Below are 20,043 nucleotides of genomic sequence, written 5' to 3' on the forward strand. Positions count from 1 at the left end.
AATTTGGAGTCGCTAATTAACCTAGCATGTTTTTGGAATTTGGGAGGAAACCGGAGTACCCGGAGAAAACCCACGCATGCACGGGGAGAACATGCAAACTCCACACAGAGATGGCCGAGGGTGGAATTGAACCCTGGTCTCCTAGCTGTGAGGTCCGTGCGCAAACCACTAGACCGCCGTGCAGCCCATGTCTAGAGTTTTTACATAATTTTTTTTATTTGCTGAATTTTGCATGCATGGAAAGAAATGTCATGAACAGAAGCAGAAATTTACTTTGTCAGAATTTATCGGAAACTACAAGGCAGATAATTATAAGCAGCTGGTGGCAAAAGTCCAGCTGCATTATGTCACTTTTTGAGTTCCCATTTAGATTTTTTTTTTTCCATTGAACTGTGGAGAAGTAAGCGGTTAGCAAGGGGAATGATTCCAGCGGGACATTGTAGCTATCGAGAAAAGATATCCGGGAAAGTGGAATCCATCTTTGCTTGCTGACTCAGCATTCTTCAGAAAATGAATAAACAGAACTTTGTTGTTTTATGTGTTACTTTAGCTTGTTTTTCGCAACATTACTAGTTTATTGTGCAACTATTTTCTAAATATTAGTATTATTTTTTGCCACTTTTAGCCACTTTTATATTGAGATAGACCTTATAGTTGGTTTGTATGCTAACTGAATCAATTTAACTCTGAATTATTTATTTTAGCCCTTATGATTCCAACCATAAGAGTACACAAACCAAGGTGCATAGAGACATGCATGGATGAGTTTGATATGGAAAAACTTCTTCTGCAACATCAGTGACCTTTGACCAAATAAGACTTTCGGAGATTACCAATTTTCACTTCCTGGAAATGGGTGTCCCAATACTTTCCCCTCTGCATTCAACAAATGTAAAAATGCAATATTATCATAAATTTTATGTTGCGTACCTTCTCTGTCAGGGCTTTGTATGTCCTGAGCTGTGGGTGAGTCCTGGCCTTCTCGTCCACACAGTCTCCATATTTCCACCCAAGCAACACCTGGAGAAGAGTCACAGTGGGAGGTATGAGGCCAATCTATGTATTGTTTATTCTTTGAATGTCATGGTAGATGATATAGACGCGATATGATCAGATTTTGCTTTCCTCAGCTGTCTTTTCACAGATGCAACACTGCATCATGTAGCAGCAACAATGGAAATCATTGGTCCCCAATACAGAAACAAGCAGTCTTATAGTCAAGCCTCATTAGCTTTACCTTCTCTGCTGACCATTTCTCATGGGAATGTTCAGCATACTTGTTGACAAAGTGCTCAAGCTTCTCTGGGAGAGCAATGCTGAAAGATAAATGTGCGTATTAATAAGCAAGGACTCCCGATGCATGCAGTTCACTTTCTTTGTACCGTATTGTTCGTGTAATGTGCACGAGCGCAGCTGCAGTGTGACTTACTTAAAAGTGGTGATCGGTTTGGGGTCAAAGTTGCCATGAGTATCTACAGAAAGAGGCTTCTCCATGGTACTACTAATAGACCCATCCACGTAGTCGGGCGGCAACGCTCCGGCTATGGCGCTCAGACACGGCATTGCCATCTTGAACAGCTCTGGGTCATATTTCTGCACAAAAGGAAGAAAAAAAAAGGTATTGTCTTGCATTGGTTGCTCATTAGCCTGGTTGGAACAACAATAAGGCAGCAACGAGACAAAGAGGAAGATATATTCATGATGAATTATTAAGGCTTCATATCAATATCATCCATTCCGATATTGATGTTTTTAGTGCGGGCCGCCTGCACACCCTCCTCCAATGGGCATCCATTTAGAAAGATGTGCTGAGTCCAGACGTTTACACTATTTCAGTGTACCAATGCCAAGATGTGTTTTTGCACACATGCATGTTCATCATCACCAAGAGATCAATCAAACAACTTTAAATAACACTATATTATATTTATATACTGTATAATATTCATTGACTCATTCACTGCCAGCCATTTTCACACAAGAGAGCTCCATACTGCATCCGAACGGTTGTTTGCTTCTATGAAACAACAAAAACAACACATGAAAAAAATATTTTGATGACAAAAAGCGTCTGCACGGTGGACGAGTGGTTAGTATGCAGGTCTCACAGCTAGGAGACCCAAGTTTGATTCCACCCTCGGCCATCTGAATAGTTGTTTGTTTCTATGAAACAACAAAAACAACACATGAAAAAATTATTTTGATAACAAAAAGCGGCTGCACGGTGGCGAGTGGTTAGTATGCAGGCCTCACAGCTAGGACACCCGAGTTCGATTCCACCCTCGGCCATCTGAATAGTTGTTTGTTTCTATGAAACAACAAAAACAACACATGAAAAAATTATTTTGATAACAAAAAGCGGCTGCACGGTGGTCGAGTGGTTAGTATGCAGGCCTCACAGCTAGGACACCCGAGTTCGATTCCACCCTCGGCCATCTGAATAGTTGTTTGTTTCTATGAAACAACAAAAACAACACATGAAAAAATTATTTTGATGACAAAAAGCGGCTGCGCGGGGGTCGAGTGGTTAGTATGCATGCCTCACAGCTAGGAGACCCGAGTTCGATTCCACCCTCGGCCATCTGAATAGTTGTTTGTTTCTATGAAACAACAAAAACAACACATGGAAAAATTATTTTGATGACAAAAAGCGGCTGCACGGGGGTCGAGTGGTTAGTATGCAGGCCTCACAGCTAGGAGACCCAAGTTCGATTCCACCCTCGGCCATCTGAATAGTTGTTTGTTTCTATGAAACAACAAAAACAACACATGAAAAAATTATTTTGATAACAAAAACCGGCTGCACGGTGGACGAGTGGTTAGTATGCAGGCCTCACAGCTAGGAGACCCAAGTTCGATTCCACCCTCGGCCATCTCTGTGTGGAGTTTGCATGTTCTTCCCGTGCATGCGTGGGTTTTCTCCGGGTACTCCGGTTTCCTCCCACATTCCAAAAACATGCTAGGTTAATTAGCGACTCCAAATTGTCCATAGGTATGAATGTGAGTGTGAATGGTTGTTTGTCTATATGTGCCCTGTGATTGGCTGGCCACCAGTCCAGGGTGTACCCCACCTCTAGGCTCCAGCATAACCCCGGCAACCTGAGTGAGGATAAGCGGCATCAAAAATGGATGGATGGATTCTGTTGGCTAGTTGATCATTATGTTACAATGGTGGGCAAACTACGGCCCGGGGGCCACATCTGGCCCGCCAAGTTTTTAAATACGGCCAGTAATCTGTGATGCTCTTCATGTTTTTAAGTCGCAGAAAAAAAAATTTAAAAGTAAGTTTTAGTGAAACAGCTGATGCATAACACTTGGCAGAGGTATAAGAAAGTCCAAAATAAACAGACGCCTCTCACCCTCTGGGAGAGCGAGTCAAACACTCCCCAGAAGATCTTCTTGGTGAGCTGCAGTTCATCCTCCGAAGCCGTGCCGTAGCTACCCCAGCCGGATGGCAGACAGTAGTACTTCCAGTTCTGCTCATAATGGTTGGTCAGCAGCTGGAGGACACACCATGGAAAAAAGATGAAAATTAAAATACAGAAGAGACTTTTATCACAGGGACAATAATATAGAGGCCGTGGAAACGCATACAAGCAGCACTCAGCACAAATGAAATGTAAATGTAAATTCAGTATAATTGTATACAGCAGCATGGTGGACGAGTGGTTAGCGCGCAGACCTCACAGCTAGGAGACCAGGGTTCAATTCCACCCTCTGCCATTTCTGTGTGGAGTTTGCATGTTCTCCCCGTGCATGCGTGGGTTTTCTCCGGGTACTCCGGTTTCCTCCCACATTCCAAAAACATGCTAGGTTAATTAGCGACTCCAAATTGTCCATAGGTATGAATGTGAGTGTGAATGGTTGTTTGTCTATATGTGCCCTGTGATTGGCTGGCCACCAGTCCAGGGTGTACCCCGCCTCTCGCCCGAAGACAGCTGGGATAGGCTCCAGCACCCCCTCAACCCTCGTGAGGAAAAAGCGGTAGAAAATGTATGAATGTATAACAGGGCGGCACGGCGCTATAGTGGTTAGCGCGCAGACCTCACAGCTAGGAGACCAGGGTTCAATTCCACCCTCGGCCATTTCTGTGTGGAGTTTTCATGTTCTCCCCGTGCATGCGTGGGTTTTCGCCGGGTATTCCGGTTTCCTCCCAACATTCCAAAAACATGCTAGGTTAATTAGCGACTCAAAATTGTCCATAGGTATGAATGTGAGTGTGAATGGTTGTTTGTCTATATGTGCCCTGTGATTGGCTGGCGACCAGTCCAGGGTGTACCCCGCCTCTCGCCCCAAGACAGCTGGGATAGGTTCCAGCACCCCCCGCAACCCTCGTGAGGAAAAAGCGGTAGAAAATGAATGAATGTATGAATGTATAACAGGGCGGCACGGCGCTATAGTGGTTAGCGCGCAGACCTCACAGCTAGGAGACCAGGGTTCAATTCCACCCTCGGCCGTTTCTGTGTGGAGTTTGCATGTTCTCCCCGTGCATGCATGGGTTTTCTCCGGGTACTCCGGTTTCCTCCCAACATTCCAAAAACATGCTAGGTTAATTGGCGACTCCAAATTGTCAATAGGTATGAATGTGAGTGTGAATGGTTGTTTGTCTATATGTGATTGGCTGGCGACCAGTCCAGGGTGTACCCCGCCTCTCGCCCAAAGACAGCTGGGATAGGCTCCAGCACCCCCGCGACCCTCGTGAGGAAAAAGCGGTAGAAAATGAATGAATGAATGTATAACAATGTATGTGAAAGTGCGTCCACTCTTTCACAGGCTAGTCATATCTTACAAAAATGTATCTTTTTTTTCTTCCCTGGCGGCCAGATGGGTGAAGTGGATCAGCAGAGCCAACACGCTTGTAATCTCAATGTCTAATACTCCATCCGCATGTTTTTTTTTTCTACATCTGCTTCTTCCACAATGTCACTTTATCACAGATGTCAAACAAACAAGTGGAAGTATATAAGAGAGGGTGGAAACAGTTATTCTATCCATAAAACACACTGAAGGAGACCACAGTGACCATGCAGAAGAAAAGAAAAGGTCTCATAATGAGGCATGCGGGCGAGGCAACCGGAAGGGGGGGGGGGGTGATAAGAGACCGCGCCCGCCAAGAGAATTTTAAACAGAGTGAATAATATGTTGGCCACCCTGAGAGGCATCTTGCAGTATTCAGTCAGCAAGGGCACGTCAAAGACGAGGCGGTGCAGAAGCTGCTGCAGCATAGAAGGGCGAAGGTGCCTGCAGAAAGAGGTGAGAGAGAGAGAGAGAGATAAGTGTGCCCCCCCCCACTGAGCTTCTCTTAACCACCGTCTCTGACTTGGGAGACAAGCCAGACCCCATTTATTGTTAATCTCAACCCCTGTCTGCGCAGATAAATGCGCCTATTGTGCTGTCCTCACTTGCAGACAGCCAGCAGGCACTCCTCAATGGCGTCTCTCTGGGCTTTGGTGAGGGAGCGGCCCTTGGAGAGGCGGTAGATGGTGTGCAGGGTGGAATCGATGAGCGTGGCGTGGTGCTCGGTGCCGGCGAAGAGGGGCGCGCAGCGAGTAAGGAGGGGGAGCATGGCTGAGCCGATGTAACGGTTCATGGCCAATGCCGTCTCGGTGGTGCACAGACCCTCCTGCAGAGAGATGTGGGATTACACTCTGACACCGCGCGCAAACATTTAGATGATACTCAATAGCCTAAGATGCTGCCCCCACGACCTGGCCACAGGTAAGTGGAAGAAGATGGATGCTTTCATACATTTCTATCATCTTGCATAAAAAAATTAAAAATAATAATACTATTATAATATATACTATACTAGAATAATATAATATTAATTTAAAAAATAATATATAATATATATATACATATATAATATATTATAATAATATACTATAAATTATAATATAAAATATGACATTATATTATATTACAATATAATATAAAATAATAATAATATAAAATATATAATATAATATATTATAATAATATTATACTATAAATTATAATATATATACAGTATATAAAATATTACATTACTACATTATATTATATTACAATATATAAAATAATAATATATGTTAATATATAGTATGATTAATATATAATATATTATATTAAGATATCACATATTAATATATAACATTATATTAATATTATATTATAATAATATTACACTATATATTATAATATAAAGTATTATAATATAATGTACTATTTATATTATAATTCATAGTATAATATTATAATATTATATTATTTTTATTATGTTTTAAATATAAAATTATAATAATATATAATATAATATGATACAAATAATATTATACTATATATTATAATATAATATAAATAATTATATTATAATTTAAATTAACAAGACAAGTCTTTTATTATTAAATGTCTTTGTTCGGTTAATTTTGACAGAAAAGCATTTATCAGAGCTTCTTATTTTTTTCTTAGTTTTTGTAGTCAAACCCCACTAAAAATTATAATTTTTAAATGATAATAAAAAAATTATTATAATAATAATACTAATAGTATACATTTGAATGAATGGATTTCTGCTTGGCGCCTTGATATCTAATTTCATTGTAAGTAAATGATCAGACATGTAATAATATCATTATATAATAGTAATATCAGTTATTATTTGATTTGCCCACCTCTAGATAACTGCACTTTGTCATTAATATGTTATTTTATGTCTATTATTTAGTCAATGCAGGCTGTATTTGGCTCAGTTTCCCTGCTTTAATTGACCTTCAGCATAATTCAACGTCATGCTGAGAAATGATCTTTTAGAGCACAAACAGCAGGCTGCACTAAAAGGAGCAGCCCACTATAACACATAATAGACTAAACAGATAATAACTATAACACATGTTGCCTTCATCCAATTAGCATTGAGTATCTGACTGTCTATATTGAGTGAAAAGCATTGTATTCATATGGACGCCAATCAGAGATAATGGCTTAATGAGTTTTGCGGTGAATTGTACATTTCATATTGACAACAAGATAAATGTTTCCAATGTAACCCAGGTCTTCCCGATCTGCTAACCACTCACGCCCCCCCTGTGTGCGCTGTGCCCCATAGAGTCGTCTTAAAAATCGCTCGAAGGCCAAACGTCTACCTACCGTATCGAGAGAGTTTGCTGCCCTCAGGTCAGGAAGGAAGCCAACTTCAAGCAGGTGAAGCAAAAAGCTTTGGTCCTCAATACCGTACACTCGGTCCAGGAACAGCACCATTGGGGCTTTGTGGTCCGGACAAAAGCTGGCTGACATGTCTGGTTCTGTCACAGAGCCATCTGAGAGGGCAAACAAAAGGAATCTTCAATACTGTATACGTCAGACTTTTTTCGTCTTTTAGTCAGCAACTTAAATATTAAAATACAACATGATTTCCGATGCATAAGCCGCTATTTTTTCCTCACACTTTGAACCCTGCAGCTTATACCGTGATGCAGCGAATTAGTGGACATCGACACTGGGAGTGACAACAAAAGATGGCGAGACACTGGCGGTGTCTGTGGTGAGAGAATTGTGGAACTATTCGGTTCCAACAGTGACGAGGACAACTTTAGTGGACGATCGTTTTAAAACGATTTCTTCCTGGGTAATTAAATATTCTACGTCAGGATGTGACTTATAGCCTATGTATGTACAAATAATGTTTTCTCTTTACATTTACATAAATTCAGCTTATATACCATGCTCTAAAGCAGGGTTCTCAAACTCAATTTACCTGGGAGCCACTTAGAGCTAGGGTCTGGGTGAGGCTGGGCGCCGCATCAGGTTGAAAAAAAAAAAAAAAAAAAACAAAACGCATTTATTAAAAACTGAAAAAAATCAATTAAAAAAAACTGTCTTCAATGCTTTTGCTTCTGCTATACGCTACACTTTGCTTTTTGCTTTGGTTCCGGTTTTCCACAAGAAAAGCTCTGATAAAACATTCCACTGTTCTCAAATATCTTAATTTTTATTTACATTTTTTTTTTAATTTTATTATTAAATTTTTATATTTTATTTTTATAATAAATATTTTTATTTACTACACAAAATAAGATGAAAAAATAAATAAGTCAAAATAAAGAAAATAAATCAATCAATCAGTAATAAATAAATAAAATAATAATAAAACAGCAAATAAAAAAAACTTAGAGCAATTATTTTTTTCAGATTCAAATTAACAGTATTATCAGTTATTTAACCTTTAACATGAACATTAATAAACCATTTTACCCAATTAGCAAGTTAGCATCGTTACATCTGGGAGCAGCGTCGTAACTTGCAAAATCAATTGTCAAATTGTGTCCGGTGTGCACACAGCGGGCCACGAGTTTGAGACCCCTGCTCTAAAGTCGGGAAATTATGGTATCCATAATTTAACAAATTTACGAAATGTTAATATATACTGACTATTCGGTATTGCCTTCAATAGCCGCGAAAGGGTGAAAAACTAGATTCGGTGATGTGGAATGAGATCGGGAGCTTGGTGAACTTGCTTATCAGTAAGTTGCTTATCGGAGTCATGGCTGGTTGTGTTAATTTAACCCATTCAGCCTCCCAGGTATGTTCTTTATGCTTGTGTAGCTGAATAACTGAATAACTCAGAAATAAAATTCTAAATACATGCTACTTATAGTCAGGTGTTTTTTTATATATATTATGTTATTTTTTCCTCTTTGTGAAGGTTTTTTTTTTTTTTTGACAGATGCCACTTTTACTCTGGATTGATTCATAGTCCGGCAAATAAAAAATAAAACTTTCAATACTTTACGGTACGAGTGGTTTACTCAGCAGATGAAACCGTTCTGTCTTCCCTGCTGACAGAGCTCATGGCAAGCCTCGCCATGCTCGTGCAGGTCAATCATTAGAACAAGACAAGCTGGGTACCAGTGATCTGGCTTCGTCAGAGCCGTGGGCGTGCACAGAAAAGCACTTGGCTGATTAAAAAGGCATGAGTAGTAAAATGAAATCAATATCCTTCAGCTATGCTCATGCTTTTGTAAGCATGGCTATGGAAAGCACACAAATTGTCTTATGCAAATATGCACAATGGATATTTTCATTAGCCTGGTATTTATTGATTGACAGGGACAGGGCACATTCGTGACATTTCTAGCAGTAGGCCAAAATTTGTCAAAATGCTATTTTTTTTTTTCTGTCGTCCCTCATCCTAAAGCCATTTACTAAAAATCTAATAATGGGAAAACATTGAGCCAACAATCAAACAACAACACTTTCACAAAAGTGAGTACATGCATCATATTTCATCAACCAAGCTGTACACTGACTACTCTATATTAGAGCCGCTATGTTATGTTTTATATCTTAGCCCATTCATAATAAATAATACAATTAGAGATATTTAGTGAGATACTGTAAGGAGTCCAGTAATTACTTCTATGAGGTAAATATTCTTGTAACTAGTGTGGTTACCTCATCAATACGTCTTTAATTAATACAGAACGGCACAACAAACAATGGCCTCTAACATCATCCACCATCTAGCTCAGGGGTCTCAAACACGTGGCCCGCGGGCCAAATGTGGCCCGCAGGACACTAGTTTGAGGCCCCCGCCTTGATATGAAAGTTTAATGTTAGTGCGGCCCGCGCAAGTTTGATATGGATGCTGTATGGTATCATGTACCCAGAAAAAATTATTACGTTTGATTAATGTTCATGTTAAAGGTTAAATAACTGTTAATAGTTATCCTCCCTATGCGTGTGGAAGTGGTAAGTTTTTGGCTATTTAAGTTTAAAGGAAATAACTTGAAGGCTACCGTTTAGGTCGCTAGCTCTCTAGTTTGCGAGTTAGCATGTGTCTCAAGACCCTGCAGTTGCGCAATATGTTGTAAATAAAAAGAGTATAAATGTGACTATAGTCGTGTTTTGTCATGTCTACAGGGCTCTAATAATGCTTTGTTCATTTTAATCTGAAAAAAATAATTTGTCTACCCACCAACTATATGTGGTTTCTTAATTTTTTATTATTTGCCGTTTTATTATTATTATTATATTTATTTCTTACTGATTGATTTTCTTTATTCTTGATTTATTCTTATTTATTTTTCATCTTATTTTGTGTAGAAAAATAAAAAGTAAGATATTTGAGAACAGTGGAATGTTTTATCAGAGCTTTTCTTGTAGAAAATTGGAACCAAAGCGAAGTTTTTTTTTAAAAATTGTTTTTAATAAATGTGTTTTTTGTTTTTTTTTGGAAAACCTGATGCGGCCCAGTCTCACCCAGACCCTAGCTCCAGTGGCCCCCAAGTAAATTGAGTTTGAGACCCCTTATCTAGCTGAACTTATATGACACTCTAATTGCCATTCCAACTCAGTTGTGCATAAAAGAGAAAGTGAAGGCACCACCAATAGCGAATGAAGCCACAAAGTAAAAGTCCTAAACAGGAAATAATGGTGGAAACAAAGGAAAACCAAAGTACCAAAAGTAGTCAAAGTGTAGCAACCACTTAAACGTTCTACCTTTATTAATGATGGGTGTTTTAAGTGGTATGCTGATGATTCCCACCAGGTCCTCCATGGGCACCAAAGAACGTAAAATGGCTCGAATACGAAGGGCTTCACCTTTCCCTTTGTTGATGAGCTGTAGACAGTAATAAGACGTAATGTAAATATAACATATAATATAATAATAAGAGATGAAATTTGTCGCTAACGCACATGCATCTCCGGGGCACAACGTCCCAGCAGGTCAATGAGTGCAGAGTAGAAGGACATGATGGCATTTCCCATGTGGACCACCTCCTCTTCATCGTCACCATCAGCAGATCTAAAGGTCAAGGGAGAACATAAGCAGAGAAAAGGCTTTCCTTAAGGTTGGGAAAGAGGATGAGCAGCAAATCAGTTCCTGGCCACTTCCTGTGATCGATTCAATAAGCTTTGCTTGATCTGTAGAGCTCACACGTCAGAGCTGACTCCCTGGACAGAGCCAGGCAGGTCCAAAGCCGGGGTTTCAGAGATCTTGATGGCTTCTTTCATAGCAGCCAGAAGGCCGTTCCCTCCCTCTCCTCTCAGGGCGGGCCCGAAACACTCGGGGCGACGGATGAGAAGCTTGACCACAACACTGGAGTTCTCCTCCACACTCTCACCTAGGAAACAGAAAAATGTTCAGTTAGATGGAAGGGAATAACAGGAATAACAGTAATAACTTCACAATATGTTGATTGTGGTTTGCAATAGGGAAGAATTACTCCTCAATGTAGAAATTGTTACTAATATTTCTACTAGTCAAGGGCTGCACGGTGCGCAGACCTCACAGCTAGGAGACCCGAGTTCAATCCCACCCTCGGCCATCTCTGTGTGGAGTTAGCATGCGTGGGTTTTCTCCAGGTATTCCGGTTTCCTCCCACATTCCAAAAACATGCTAGGTTAATTAGCGACTCCAAATTGTCCATAGGTATGAATGTGAGTGTGAATGGTTGTTTGTCTATATGTGCCCTGTGATTGGCTGGCCACCAGTCCAGGGTGTACCCCGCCTCTAGCCTGAAGACAGCTGGGATAGGCTCCAGCATTCCCACGACCCTCATGAGGACAAAGCGGTACAAAATGAATGAATGAATAATAGATATCAAGGCTGCAAGGTGGACTAGTGGTTAGTGCGCAAGCCTCACAGCTAGGAGACCCGAGTTCAATTCCACCCTCGGCCATCTCTGTGTGGAGTTCGCATGTTCTCTTCGTGCATGCGTGGGTTTTCTCCGGGTACTCCGGTTTCCTCCCACATTCCAAAAATATGCTAGGTTAATTAGCGACTCCAAATTGTCCATAGGTATGAATGTGAGTGTGAATGGTTGTTTGTCTATATGTGCCCTGTGATTGGCTAGCCACCAGTCTTCTCGCCCGAAGACAGCTGGGATAGGCTCCAGCATACCCAAAACCTTAGTGAGGATAAGCGGTAGAAAATGAATGAATGAATGAATGAATAATAAGGGATGAAACAGGCTGCGCGGTGTATGAGTGGTTAGTGTGCAGGCCCAGCTAGGATAGGCTCCAGCACCCCTCGTGAGGATAAGCGGTAGAAAACGAATATATGAATTTCTACTAGTGAACCAAAATATTAGAAGACTGCAGTTGCAACAATGATTAAAACTCAAAATCAAAATTGAGCATCGGTCGGTTCTGAAGTGGAATCTAATCTCATCATAACAGTCCCGCTCAATTTCAACATGGCATGAGGGTTTGGAGCCGTGTGGCAAAAATAGATTTTCATGGAGGTCTCAGTTACTCAGGAATTTACAGCATTCGCTATTGTGTTCTTGGAACCTAACCCCCCACACAAAGTGCAGTAAATAAATACATCAAATATCCAGGGGCTCTTCATCTTTTTCTATTGGATTTTATGCACCGTTGTGGTGTACCAAATAGTGTGATTATAAAATATTTAACACCTGCAAGAAAATGTAATTCATCTACAATCAGCACTGCTTCACATTTTTGTAGCCAAAGGCCAAACTTGCACCTGACTCACTAACTTTATAAAGTAATGTAAGTCGAATATAAATCATTAAACTTCCACAAGGGTCTGATATGCTAACAGTAGTCATACCATTAACAAAAACAGCAAACCGCAAGAAGGAAAGGTAACGTTCTCCCTCAATGGGGTTCCAGCCGATATCTGGATAACCTTTCGCCAGAAGCATCGGACAACTCTGGAGACCGCAGCCCGCCAAGTACGTGACTACCTGCAAGGAAGAAAGAAAGTACAACCTCACTTAATCCTGGTGTTTAGTTCCGGAAATTACCACAACAATCATTCCAGAAGCTCCACCTTGTCTAGATCAGGTTCTTCCAGGGCCAGAGCCAGACCGTTGTTGTCCATGACAGAAGAAGCGGCCACATCGAGAGGAGTGGAGCCCCTCATGGCTGGTGAAGCTGCAATGATAAATACAGAAAACACACAAGAGCTAATAAAAAATACATTATATTTAACATTATTAGAGCCCTGTAGACATGAAATAACACCCCTATGGTCACCTTCACACACTTTTTTACACCAGATTGCACATAAGAGAAAGCATCCACTAGTGTAGCAAGTTACCAAGTACAAAAAGGACAAAGTAGGAAGTAAAATTGTATACATTTGGACAGCGCTAAAAACGTTACGGTATGTGGAATTAAATTACTGAGCCATTTCAAGAAAAAGTACAAGCAGTTGACATTTACCAAGTATATGGAAGAGGAACCCAGACCTATGTCTAATCTACTTATCCTTTATTCCTATTCAGGCTATTATACCCAAAATAACAATATGGACATTCCCATAGAAGTGAAATAGCTGCCAATAGGCATCAACATGGAGACATCCGTGTTGATGGGTGAGGTGTTCTGGGCATGCCCAGCCGGGAAAAAGGCCCCGGGGCAGACCTAGGACACGCTGGAGGGATTATGTCTCACAGCTGGCCTGGGAACGCCTTGGTGTCCTCCCGGTGGAGCTGGAGGAGGTGGCTGGGGACCGGGAATTCTGGGACTGCTGCCCCCGCGACCCGGACCCGGATAAGCGGATGGATGGATAGATGGATGGAGGCATCAACAGTAAATGTGGACTCTTAAATCTTCACCCACCAAGGCCGACGCTGCTATTCGCTAGCAGGTAACTCAGGTGGTCAAACATGGCTTTCTGATTCTGGCGACTGATCCGGCAAAAGTAGCACAGGAAGCGACAACAGCTGGCGACCATCTTGGGGAAGGCAATTTCCTATGAGATGGCAAAATGAGAGCAAACACGGACCAGAAATGTGTTACTCCTCCTTGCTTGCATGTACAATACATGTATGTGAATTGGTACTTGGTGTGGAGTAATGGAGACAATAAACATATACATCACATCCTATATGTAATGATATGTGTAATGATATGCAGTATAATTTGATTGCATAGAATCTTTGCCCTTCATTTGTATATAAAATTAAACTGGTGCATTTTTACACCACATTATCATCTTTTTTAAGGCAATTACTGACCTAGCTCTAATGTTGTGGCTTATGTGTCTAATATGGTGGCCAATGAGCATTAACCACTAGACCAGGGGTGAGCAAATTACAGCCCGGGGGCCACATGTGGCCCGCCAAGCGTTTGAATCCGGCCCCGCCAGTTGCTTTCTAAGTATTTCAACTTTTAACATACAAACTGGCCAACATGACTTGCAAGTCGGATGTCTTATTTAGTAAAAAAACAACAAAACTGTCAAATTAAATGACATAGTTTGATGTGGTCTTATGTTTAAAGTGCTCCTGAAAAAAAGGGACATGAGAACATAAAGCTGATAGCAGATAAAACTAGACAAATAATTCAAGAAAAAATATAAAATAATAAAAAATATAAATAAAAAAATAAAGTATAAAAATAGTGTGTGAGGGCTGCACGGTGACCAAGTGGTTAGCACACAGGCCTCACAGCTAGGAGACCCGAGTTCGATTCCACACTCGGCCATTTCTGTGTGGAGTTTGCATGTTCTCCTCGTGCATGCGTGGGTTTTCTCCGGGTACTCCGGTTTCCTCCCACATTCCAAAAACATGCTAGGTTAATTGGCGACTCCAAATTGTCCATAGATATGAATGTTCTGAACTCCTGTTTTATCAATGCTGGATTAATCAGAGAGAAGTAGAGCAACTTCATATAGCTGCCGTCATGTTATTTGTTAAAGCAAAAACAATTGTCCATAGGTATGAATGTGAGTGTGAATGGTTGTTTGTCTATATGTGCCCTGTGATTGGCTGGCCACCAGTCCAGTCCTCTTGCCCGAAGACAGCTGGGATAGGCTCCAGCACCAAACGGTAGAAAATGAATGAATGAATTTTGTGAGTGGGTCCTGTGTTTGTGTAAAAAATGAAAATGAGATGTAATCCATCAAAAAAAAAAAAAGACGTCATACCTGGGATTTGTCACTTCCAAGCACATTCACCATGACCTCCATGACTGTCTCATGCATGCCCAGTATTCTCATTAGATTGGGATGCTGATAGAACACCTTATTGTTCATGATGTCACTGGTAAGAAAGAAGAGAATTGATTATAAATGTACAGTTACAGTAAAAAAAAAAACATACATGGCTACCCAAGTCATTGTTTAATATTTATATGAAACATATTTTCACCTAAGCCCATCAATCATGAGCTTCTCCTCTTCTTTCCCCATCCGAACAGAAAGCAGCGATCTGATCTGACCCAAAGAAGCCAGCAGCTTGATGGTGTCCTGGACTGAGGCGGCACTGATGGTGTAAGTCTTCCTCATGGCCCTGAGCAGCTCACCAATGCTGTCATATTGCCTCCTCAGAAGGCTGAACATCTTCCGAACCAGTTCTGGGTCTTGGATGTGACACTCCTGGGCCCAGCTGACCATGGTCTGTGAGATCAACTCCTTCAGGTTAGCTGCAAGAAAGGTTATTGGATGGAGTTTTATAACATTTTGTATATAAACGGTATAAATGAATGTAAAAACAAGCAAACATCAGTTACAGTTTTTCTCGATTGATGCCTGAGACACAATGACCACAACACATAACCAACCAAACAATCCCCTTCTCCAAGCTATGGAAGATGCATGTGGAGAGATTCCAGCGGATGCTTTTCCATGGCTGGATTCGCCATGCTAAGCAATATTTCCCTCACTGCTTGGCCAGAGAAAACCTTGCATGTGATGTAAATGAGGTGCTGTGGCCTGACCTAAACAGAAGACGTGATGCAGTATAGTCTTTTGCTTTGTTATTGATTGATTTTTTGTTTATTATTATTTTTATTATTTCTTTAACTGAAGCTGTATACATGATGCAGACCACTGTATGTGGAACTTTGTGTTGGCTGTGACACTTCGTACATTGTTTTTTGGCGAAAAATTAAAAAAAATTAAAAAAATATATTTCTGTGTAACTCTGTGTTCTGAGTCAAAAAAAATACCACAAAAACCAAAAAACAAAATTCTAAAACATTTTGCAAGAAGTGTCACACTGTTTTTTGGATGTAAAGTTTCATTTTGCAGGAGAATTGAGGGGTTTTCAGAAATGTGTGAGTGATTTTTGGATTTGTGTGTAGAGTTCTGAGAATATGAGGCATTCTTTCAGAAAATGTGTTTAAACAATGGAGAAAAACTGTATTGATTGATTTTTTTTGTTGATGATTATTATTATTTCTTGAACTGAAGCTGTATACATTTAGATGCAGACCACTGTATGTGGAACTTTGTGTTGGCTGTGATGAACACTTCGTACATTGTTTTTTGGCGAAAAATTAAAAAAAAAATATTTCTGTGTAACTTTGTGTTCTGAGTCAAAAAAAATACCACAAAAACCAAAAAACAAAATTCTAAAACATTTTGCAAGAAGTGTCACACTGTTTTTTGGATGTAAAGTTTCATTTTGCAGGAGAATTGAGGGGTTTTCAGAAATGTGTGAGTGATTTTTGGATTTGTGTGTAGAGTTCTGAGAATATGAGGCATTCTTTCAGAAAATGTGTTTAAACAATCGAGAAAAACTGTATTGATTGATTTTTTGTTGATGATTATTATTATTTCTTGAACTGAAGCTGTATACATTTAGATGCAGACCACTGTATGTGGAACTTTGTGTTGGTTGTGATGAACACTTCGTTTCTTCGCATTGTTTTTTTGTGAAAAATAAAAAAAAATATTTCAGTGTAATTTTGTGTTCTGAGTCAAAAAAAAATCACAAAAACAAAAAAAAACGATTCTAAAACATTTTGCAAGAAGAGTCACACTGAACACAAAAAGGCCCGAGTCATGATGAATATGATGTAATTACAGTGTTTTACACTGAGCACATCAGTGTTCAACTGCTTCATTTAAATGTTTGTTTGTGTGCGTCATTTGGAGACAAAACACCATTTTGAGAAGAATGAAGACTGTTTTTGGATGTAAAGTTTCATTTTGCAGGAGAATTGAGGGGTTTTCAGAAATGTGTGAGTGATTTTTTGGATTTGTGTGTAGAGTTCTGAGAATATGAGGCATCCTTTCAGAAAATGTACTGTAAAAACTGTAACTCAGAGGCATCAGCAAATGCACAGTTTATACAATATTGATCCCCGAGAACCAATCGCAATTAGGTGATGGTGTCTTTAATGCCCACGTGATTGCCTAATTGTTGCTTTTCCAAACAGTATTTGACAGCAAGGGCATTGATCACAGTTCTGGATGCGTGTGAGTCCAGTCAGAAAGATGACGTTAAACTTATTGGATGCTGGAGAGAAACGCAGTAGCAGTACTTTTAGCTATAAAGCTTCAAAGGATTAATACTGAAAGCCTTCTTTACTTGCAGGGGGAATTGAACTGAGGTTGAGGTTGGCGGTTGTCTAGCAGATCATGGCCGCAAACAGCTATTGCCTTTGATTTAATATAACGCCATCAAGGACACAAAAGGAAGGAAAAAGAAAATCTAATTCTATCTAATCTATCTAATTAACCGACTATATTAAAGCTAACAAACACATATAAGTACTAATGGTAAACTTTATTGCAAGAGAATTTAATTTAAAAAAAAATCCCCCGCCTGCAGCAATTGAATTGTGCCTCAATTATTCTCCTGCTTCCTTCGCTCGCATTCGGACGCCACCAGATGCTGCTGAAGTAGACTTTTCTGAACTGCATCTGCCACCATAAACCAGTACGCTGATCAATCAGCGTTATGCAACATGCCTCACAGTCTTTTACAAAAAAAAAAAAAAAAGTGCCCACTCCTCTATTTCAATCCCGCCTTGCATCGAAAGCATCTGCACTCTGCATTTTCTTGCAGGGAGAGCAAATGTGCTAATAAATCACATTAAGTGTTTCCACATTCAATAGCATGCAGTTCCATACTTGTGTGTCCTTGTCTCGGACCTGACTCAGGTGTAATTGATAGAAGTGAAAAGGAGCAATGATGACGACAATACAGCAAATATCCATCATATTCGTAATGAACAGCAGGTAAAACGCACACTGCACCATTTAGAGAATCATTTCAAATTACAATTTTGATTGGAGGTCATTAAAGTGCCTCTCAAGCAGGGAAATTAATCCCCATTTATTGTGTCTGTCTAAAAACTGATTGAGAAGGGTTTTTATCTTAATGGGCACCTACCTACCTATCTATTGCTTTAATCAGGGGGAAGATTTGATTCTATTACAAGTGCAGGGATTGGAATAAAATGGAATTTTGCAATGAAAATAAGAGACATTTTTTATTTGATGACGCATATGCAACCAGGTAATATAACATTCATTCATTCATTTTCTACTGTTTATCCTAACAAGGGTCGCGAAGGTGCTGGAGCCTATCCCAGCTGTCTCCAGGTACACGCTGGACTGTCACAGGGCACATATAGGCAAACAAACATTCACACTCACATTCATACCTATGGACAATTTGGAGTCGCTAATTAACCTAGCATGTTTTTGGAATGTGGGAGGAAACCGGAGTACCCGGAGAAAACCCACGCATGCACAGGGAGAACATGCAAACTCCACACAGAGATGTCCGAGAGTGGGATTGAACCCGGGTTTCCTAGCTGTGAGTGAGATCTGCGTGCTAACGACACGACCCCCTCATTAACATGGGAATGAAAAATAAAATGTGTGATCGCAGCGTGTATGATCGTTCAACTTTACCTTACGTATTTTACCTGACTCTTACTTAACACACATAATAGACAACAAGCATACTGAGTGGAGATGTGCTTTTATACATAAAGTTTTCTGTTAATTGTATGATTTTTAACAAAGCATTAAATATTATTGAACAAATTAATTTCCCATGTGCTGCACAGCTCGGAGACCGGAGTTCGATTCCATCCTCGGCCATCTCTGTGTGGAGTTTTGAGTGGGTTTTCTCCGGGTACTCCGGTTTCCTCCCACATTCCAAAAACATGCTAGGTTAATTGGTGACTCCAAATTGTCCATAGGTATGAATGTGAGTGTGAATGGTTGTTTGTCTATATGTGCCCTGTGATTGGCTGGCCACCAGTCCAGGGTGTACCCCGCCTCTCGCCCGGAGACAGCTGGGATAGGCTCCAGCACACCTGAGACCCCTGTGAGGATAATCAGTAGAAAATGAATGAATGAATGAATAGTATTAGTAATAGTACTAATAATTAATAGTAGTATAATAATAATATAATAATAATAATATTAATTCATTCATTCATTTTCTACCGCTTTTTCCTCAAATAATAAAATAATAATAATAAAATAATAACAATTAATAGTACTAATTTTTTCAGCCCAGTAGTGGACAGTAAGGCACAAATGAGGTAGTTTGAGGGCGGCATTGGCATTACCATATAGTGAAAATTAGAGGAAATGTGAATAATTCCTTTGCAAGTTGATGTTGACCCTAAGTCGGGGGGCCGCAGAGCTCTTTGTATAAAAAGTCTCGAGCCCTGAAGTGTTTTGTTCTTCCTCACAAAGTCTCCAAATTATGCTTTTCACTCTGAGGCTCCATTAGCATAATGGAGTTAGAAAGATATTAACACGGGAAATCACTGTTACACCTTTTCTAACTACTTGACTACTTGTTAAATTGTTGTGTTTATTGGAGTGGTTGTATGGTGTGTATGTGTTGGTCTGTGTGTATGTCTGATAAGGGTTCTACACACAGGATGTATACACTTATCATGTTCATTTCAGGGGCTTGTAAATGATATTGAATCCGAGTGGGGCACTATATTAACTTTTTTAAAATATATAAATACTAGTAAATCTAATATGAATGGTTGTTTGTCTATATGTGCCCTGTGATTGGCTGGCGACCAGTCCAGTGTGTGCTTCGCCTATTGCTGGGATAGGCTCCAGTGTGTGTGTGTGTGTCTAGTATGGAGGGTGGGAGGGAGGGTCTTTCTTTTGTTTCTTTGTTTTCCCTTTAATTGTGGTAATTGTTTTAATTCTGTAAAGTACTTTGTGTTGCATGTCTTTGCAGGAAAAGTGCTATACAAATAAAGTTGATTTGATTTGAACATGCTCGGGTTCTGCAGCCTCCTTCGAAAACCACTCCTACTCTATTGCTATTGGTCAGGGGTCGAAGGTCGCGTCCAGCCCCACACCACAAA

General features: G+C 40.1%; 1 protein-coding gene across 3 annotated transcripts in view; it reads right to left on the reverse strand.

Annotated features, from left to right (window-relative positions):
* The window catches only part of LOC131140056 (ryanodine receptor 3-like), a 157,623-nt gene that overhangs the window by 33,589 nt on the left and 103,991 nt on the right, over positions 1 to 20,043 (reverse strand). For all 3 annotated transcript variants that reach the window (XM_058090130.1, XM_058090131.1, XM_058090132.1), the window contains 15 exons: positions 15,108 to 15,381; positions 14,885 to 14,999; positions 13,576 to 13,708; positions 12,782 to 12,885; positions 12,560 to 12,695; positions 10,919 to 11,105; positions 10,678 to 10,786; positions 10,480 to 10,600; positions 7,129 to 7,298; positions 5,403 to 5,623; positions 5,151 to 5,241; positions 3,360 to 3,500; positions 1,430 to 1,593; positions 1,238 to 1,316; positions 931 to 1,020 (listed from right to left, as the gene is read on the reverse strand). In XM_058090130.1, coding sequence (XP_057946113.1) covers positions 931 to 1,020; positions 1,238 to 1,316; positions 1,430 to 1,593; positions 3,360 to 3,500; positions 5,151 to 5,241; positions 5,403 to 5,623; positions 7,129 to 7,298; positions 10,480 to 10,600; positions 10,678 to 10,786; positions 10,919 to 11,105; positions 12,560 to 12,695; positions 12,782 to 12,885; positions 13,576 to 13,708; positions 14,885 to 14,999; positions 15,108 to 15,381 — 2,135 coding nt within the window. The remainder of the gene's footprint in view (positions 1 to 930; positions 1,021 to 1,237; positions 1,317 to 1,429; positions 1,594 to 3,359; positions 3,501 to 5,150; positions 5,242 to 5,402; positions 5,624 to 7,128; positions 7,299 to 10,479; positions 10,601 to 10,677; positions 10,787 to 10,918; positions 11,106 to 12,559; positions 12,696 to 12,781; positions 12,886 to 13,575; positions 13,709 to 14,884; positions 15,000 to 15,107; positions 15,382 to 20,043) is intronic.

Source organism: Doryrhamphus excisus, chromosome 13 (assembly GCF_030265055.1).
Source record: "Doryrhamphus excisus isolate RoL2022-K1 chromosome 13, RoL_Dexc_1.0, whole genome shotgun sequence".
Taxonomy (NCBI): Eukaryota; Metazoa; Chordata; class Actinopteri; order Syngnathiformes; family Syngnathidae; genus Doryrhamphus; species Doryrhamphus excisus.